The 6,373-nt window shown below is 59.7% G+C and overlaps 1 protein-coding gene across 1 annotated transcript in view; it reads right to left on the minus strand.

The window, feature by feature from the left end:
• Positions 1-1,404, minus strand: part of TNS2 (tensin 2) — a 14,360-nt gene extending 12,956 nt beyond the window's left edge. Inside the window, 2 exon segments of the mRNA XM_052640258.1 lie at positions 433-654; positions 1,384-1,404. Of these exon segments, the coding sequence (XP_052496218.1) occupies positions 433-654; positions 1,384-1,389 (228 nt within the window). The 5' untranslated portion in view covers positions 1,390-1,404.
• Positions 1,405-6,373: the final 4,969 nt, after the last annotated feature.

Raw genomic sequence — 6,373 nt, forward strand, 5'->3', positions numbered from 1 at the left:
GGTGCATTTTGGTATTAATGGCACAGGCAGATGATGTCAGTGGAAAGCAAGTCAAGCCCCCTTGTCTAAGGCACTTCTAAGACCTGGCCGCCTCCCTTCCTTCCTTTGCCACCCCTGCCCCATTTCCCCTATCTTCCTGGGCTCCAAAATAGTACCCAGGAAGGTCCTACCATAATGTATACCTGCCCGTGCAGGGCTGGCCTGGGCTAGGGCAGGGAAGGTGACAGGGGAGCTGATGAGGATTTGCTATCACCCAGGCTTCTGCTGCTCAGGTCACAGCCCTGGCCGCTCCAAAGAGACAGAGTAACGAGGGGACACGGGACTAGGGAAGAAGGCTGAAACTGGGACGAAGCTCTGGCCGGAGTTCTGGCCCCCTCCCCCACTGCCCACTCCTCCACCCCGACCCCTCTGCCCAGTCAAGGGCACTCCTACCCTGCTGGTGGCCCGGCTGCTGTCCCTCCTCCCCAGGGCTCTGAGCAGCCTCTCCACAGGGCCGCTGGACTTCATGGTTGTCTGGCTGCCTGGGGTGCTGGCCTTGGGGCCCGAACAATGCTGGGGCCTGGCCCGGGGCTTCCTGGAAGCGGCCTGGCGGAGGCAGCCGCTTCCCTTGGGTGGAGAGTAGGCTGTCTGGCTGGTGTGAGGAGAAGCCCAGCCCTGGAAGTGGAGGGGAGTGCAGGCGGGAAGGGGGCAGGTCGCTGCTCCAGGAAGTGGGGGGCGGGGAGGATGTGGGGGAGGCCAGGAGATCAGATTCCCAGGATCTACCCTGCTGGGAGTGTCAGCCCAGGATCTTTGCCCCCACCCCATCCTGCTCTGGAGCTGCCCCCTGGCCTGGGATCTACCCTATCCGGGGATCTGTGGGATCCTGAGGTCCAGCCCCCAGTGGGGCGGGGCAGGGGCAGGGTGGGAATTTAGGTCTCAGGGCCCTGGCTCAAGGGCCAGAGGGGAACGCCGTGTCCCTGCCAGGCCAGCCTCCCTGCCTGAACTCTCAGGCTCTCTAGGGACCTTCTAGTGGGAGGGAGGGGGAGCTGGGAATCGTTGTCCCAGCCAGTTCAGGACCTGGACTGCATCCTGAGGGTCAGCGTTCTGCCTCAGTTTCACTAGTTGGAAGCAACAGGAAGAGGAAAACATGCACTGGCCCCTTCCCCCACCGTCTACATCGAAAGCCAAATTCCAGCTGAGACTGCTCTGCCCACAGGAGTCAGTTATTCTGCCCTAGCCCAAGGCATTTGAGGCCCTTCTCCTGAAAGCTCCCCAGCTGCCCTGCTCCGGACACAGTCCTTCACTCACCTGCTCCCTGGGTCCCTAGCTCCTCTTTGGAGCCTTGCCACTTGGGTCCTCCTCCTCCCTGTCCAGCCCTCCCCCCACCCCAAGCGTTAGTACTACCTTCATGGCTCCCCCAGCTCCGCTCTTCTTCCTCAGCAGCTGTCCCAGGGCTGGAGGACTGGACAGGAGGCCCCCCTCCCAACACATACTCCACCCCCCTCCGCGGGCCTCCTGCCTCCCTCCTGGGAACACAGCCAGCTTCCTGTCCCAGGAGTTAAGGGAAGGAGGTGGACTGGGGCATTGGAAGGTGGGGGGGGGACAGTAATCTTCCAAAAAATGTTAGGGGTTAACAGCCTGGGGGTTCTCAGCCCTAAGTCTTGGATCACAGCCCCCCAGAGCAGTCCAGTGGAACAGTCCAGCTGCTTGAAAGAATGCGCAAATGTGTGTGTCCTGTCCCCCCCAACATTTGCACAGTAGTTACTGAATGTCCCAGGGCTCTGGCAACTCCCCTAGCTCTGGCTTCTCCCACCAGGCCCTCAGCCTCCCCTCTCCCTCCCCCGTGCCCATCAAGGTTGGTCTAACCCTGCCTCCTCTGTGATGAGCCCACTCAGGACACTTCCTTGGGCTGGGCCTAGCCTGAGATGTCTCCCTTGAAGCTCTAATTCCCCTTCCAGGTCAGGAAATCTGTCCCCAGGGTACCTTGGCCAGAGGGAAGCCTAACCAGTAACTGGAGAGGGGCACTGGCTCCGCAACCCACTCCCACCTCCAGCTCTGGCTGGTTCCCAGGACATTCCGGGCCCCTGGCCAGTGTGGGCAATCGGGCCCGGCCTGGTCCAGGCCCCAGCTCTGCTGGGAGCAGGTGAAGGTATTGTGGTGGTGCCGGTGTGGGTGGTCTTTCTCCCCTCCTACTGCAGTTACCCCGACCAGGACTCCTCCAGCAGGCTTGTCTCCACTTCTGCTGCCTCCACAGGGGCTGAAAAGTCCCCTAGCTTGGCAACAGGTCCCCAACCTCCTCGGACCCTGGTTCTTGACCTCGTGGGTGGCTCACTAGCCCCTGTGTTGGGTGGCCAGGGAAGATGGCTTTGAGTCCCTCCCCACCCTGTGCAGCGCCTCTCAAGTGAGATAGAAGTGGGAGAGCGCTGAGCCCGCTGCTAGTGCTGACAGGAAAAGCAGCTCCCTGGGGCAAGCTTGGGAAGGCCAGGCCAGAGCTCTGGGACCCTGACCCTCTTCCAGCCCGCAACTTTCCTGAGCCTGTGTCAGTCTCTCCCCCAGCCTGGGCCCCTCTCATTCCAAAGCCCTGGGTTTGTTTGGAGAAACCCCTCCACCCGCGCTCCCCCTTCCTGGAAATAGCTGTGGTTGGATGAGCAGCTGGGAGCCCAGCCGCGGAGGAGGGGTGAGGCCCAGGGAAGGAGACAGGGAGGAAAGGAGAGTGCCCAGGGTCATCTGGAAAACTGACGATGGAGGCCGCATTTGCCTCGGTTTCCCCAGATGTGAGGTGGAAAAGGAAAACCCTGATACACACTCTCCCCGGCCAGTTCCCGCCCAAGTCCCGGGCCTGCGGGGGCGGTGCGCGTGCGTGGCGGGACCGAGCGGCGGCGAGCGCTGTCCCGACGCGCGAAGGCAAGACGGCCGGCCGGGGAGTGGCCGTGGGCTGGCCCCGCCCCCTGGTCACCTTTCCGGCCTCTGTCGGCCGCGGCCCTCGGGCCCCGGGCTCCAGACCCCCGACCTGGCGCGCCCGCTCCGCTCCGCTCCCCACGCCCATTCGCCCCGCGCAGCGGCCCCGCGCCCCCTGGCGACCACCAACGGCACTGCCCGCCGCGTCGTGACGTACAGGCCGCCGCCCTCCCGCCCGCCGCCTCGCGGCCACTCACCTGCGGGGGGCGCCCGGCGGGGCGGGGGCGCGGCGGGGCGGGGCAGCAGCAGGGGGAGCCCCCGGGCCAGCCCATCCCGCCCCGGGCCCGCGCCGAGCGGACGCTGAGGCGGAGGAGGCGGGACGGGCGCGCCGCGCTCGCCCCCGCCGCTCCCCGCGCCGCCCTCTGCTCCCTCCCGCGCGCTCTCCTCCCTCCCTCTCTCCCTCCTTCCCGGGCTCCAATCCCCACGTGCTGCCCGCTCCCCGCCCCTCCTCCTCCGTCTCTCTCTTCTCCCCACCTTCTCCGGCGAGTCCACGCGCCCAGGAGCTGGGAAGGAGGCATGCGGGGACTGGCAGAGACCCTCGGAGACAGAAATTCGGGGAGAGAGGTGGACACGGAGAACAGAGGGACAGGAAACAGAGCCCCGCAGAGACTGATCCAAAGAGAGACGGGAAAAGAAGCTTACGAGCCAGCAGAAGAAAAGGTGGACAGAAGGCACCAGAAGCAAGGGCGCAGAGGACTGCCTCAGCCTCTTTCAATCTGGCCCCTTCTCAGGAGTGTATTTGAGAGTGGGCTTGACCCCCAAATTAGGGGCCACCCGCGGCCTGGCCTAGTGAAGCTAGCACCACCGTCCCATCGGGGCTTCAGACGAAGGCACCGGGTGTCACTTGTGTCCCAAGTCGCTGGGGACGCTTCCTTGGTCCTCTGCCCCACGGGAGACCTCTCTCGGATGCCACTTATGCTCCCCCAAAGGACTCAGAGCTGAGGACCTCCAGGTCAAGTTCAACTCCTCATCCCTAACCCTAAGCCCCTCCAGTGAGCCCAAACACCCCCGTGCTTTGAACCTGGCCTGTCCTGTTCCCTAGGAGAATTCTGTTTAAAAAGTCTTCACTTTTAACTCAAGTTTCTGGCTTCCCAGTGGACACGGAAATTCATTCTAATCTCATTCACTATTTTTGCAGTGTCTGGATCTGGTACTAGATCGGCACTTCTTGGAACTGAGGCTCTGGGGTTGGTTTGAGTCTTGCTGCCCTGGAGGGGAAGGTAGAAGGAAGGAAGGGATGTCTTTCTAGAAGCTCAATCTATTCCCATTCCCAGATTCCCCACTGTTCTTTAGCAGTGAGTGGTTCCTGAAAGTTTCTCCCTCTTTCCCCCTCCCCTTTGGATTTTCCATGATGAAAACTGGCGGGGGGGAAGGGGGTCAGGCGGATTCTGAGGAGCCAGTGCCCTGGCCTCAATGCCCAACGCCAAGCACTAAGGCCCTCTGTTCCTCACTGGCTCGTCTCTCATCTGGGTCTTTTCTGTGCTCATCTAGCCTTTGGCAAAGGCTGAGAAGTCTGGTTCTGATTACCAGAGTGGAGCACCTGATTCTAATCTGGCAGCAGGGAAGAGGTTGGGAAGTGGTGGATGGTGACAGTGCAGGGCCCCCAGAGACTGGCATTTGGGAGGGGTAGGTGTGGCTGGGACTCTTGAACTTACTGCTCTTGACTGAGTTGGTGTCCAATAGCCAGTCTCGGATTAGAGCGGCAGGGGTCACTGGGCCTTGGAGAAAGGGGTGAAGGATTGGAGTGGAGCAGGGGAGGGACGAGATCAGGAGGCACTAGGAGAAGGGGAGGGGCTCGAATTCGGAGGACAGGAATCCGAACCTACTGGGGAGGGGTAGGGCTGAAGACCATTTAGTGTATTTTGGCCAGATCTGATTTTGTAATCGAGATACTGAGATACGAAAATTCACTCACTTCTTCCGAACCTCAGGCCAGCTCTTACAAAATCTTTCCTCTTCCAGAATTTGTTAGGGTCTTTGGCTGGGTCCTGGGATGCACACCAAAGGGGGTAGGTTGTAGAGGTACCAGAGGAGAGACTGGGACTCAGAGAACACATCCTTGATTGGATCCCAGAACGGTGGGCAGGGCTAGAGCCTCACACTCATGCTGGTATTGCTACCCCTAAGAAACTTTTTTGGCAGGTGTGGTGGGGGTGGGGGGGCATGCTGCCTGGCTAGCAGGATCTTAATTTCCCAACCACAGATCAAACCTGGCCCCTGGCAGTGAAAGTGCCAGGTCCTAACCACTGGACAACCAGGGAATTCCCACTAAAAGGAAATTTTGAGGTGCCAAAGAATTGGGGGAGGGTCATAAGATGGGTAGCTGAACTTACAGCTCAGGGGAAGGGGGCTGCAGGAGGGACGTTGAGGAAGGTGGAGAGTGAAAAAATAAAGGTGGCAGCTTGGAGAGGGTGAAATTATAATGGATGGCATGGGGGGGCCAGCCAGGCATCCTGACTACCATACCAGCTGAGAGCAGAGGGAACTTTAGAAAGGAAGGGGAAAGGGAGGAAAAAAAAACCAGGATGGTTTCAGTGAAGGTGAATCAAGTTGAAGAACACCTTCTGACCCTTCTTGCAGGTTTTCCTTAACTATGCAGAGGGCAGCCCATCTTGGCACGGAAGGCTGAACCCCCTCTTCCGTGGTCTGGGGTGATCCCATGCTTGTGACCCAGTGTGCTCAGATCCTTGGGGTGTGGGATTACAGGAGGAGGGCATCGAAAGAGTAGGCTGTTCTGGCACAAAGAGGTCAGGGGGACTTGAGGGAAGGGTTTGGGCTCTGGGAACCAGGAAGGGCGGGGGAGGGGCAGAGCTATCTCCAGAGGCGGATCTCCTGGCTGAGGACAGAGGGTATATTGTCCAACTGGGAGGTTGCTGCTGCTCGGCGGGGAGCAGTGCAGCTTGCCTCTTCCAAATTTTTCTTTTTGGTGAGACTAGGGGTGAGAGAAGGCAAAGCCTGTCATCCACACTTGTGGCCCTGGGGGTTATGACGGTTACTGAGAAGGTTTTATTTGAGCAACAGCTTTCCAGAAGATGTGTAGGTCTCCCACTTCCTGAGAAACCAAATGCTGGGCACTTACTGGGACCCTGCCTTGGGATCCGGAGCCTAATGCTTAATTCTGTTTATACACGTGGGACCTGGCCAGACTCAAGTTGATGCCAAACCTGCAGCCTCCAGTTGCTCAAGACAACAGGTTGACAGGGCTGACCCATCTTGAAACCCAGTTCAACGGTTGGACTTTTGAGAGTACATACATTCTGACTGAGGATGGGGGGCAGACCAGTGAACTTAACCCTGTTGGGACATGGAACGGGGACTTCCTTTCTCCCTGCCTTTTCTGTGCACAACCAATGTGAACCTCTTTCCAGTCAGCCCTTTTCCCATCTTCATCCTTCTATCAGTTTATTCAGACCTCAGTATTACAGTGAAGAGGGTG

This window comes from Budorcas taxicolor, chromosome 5 (genome assembly GCF_023091745.1).
Source record: "Budorcas taxicolor isolate Tak-1 chromosome 5, Takin1.1, whole genome shotgun sequence".
Classification (NCBI taxonomy): domain Eukaryota; kingdom Metazoa; phylum Chordata; class Mammalia; order Artiodactyla; family Bovidae; genus Budorcas; species Budorcas taxicolor.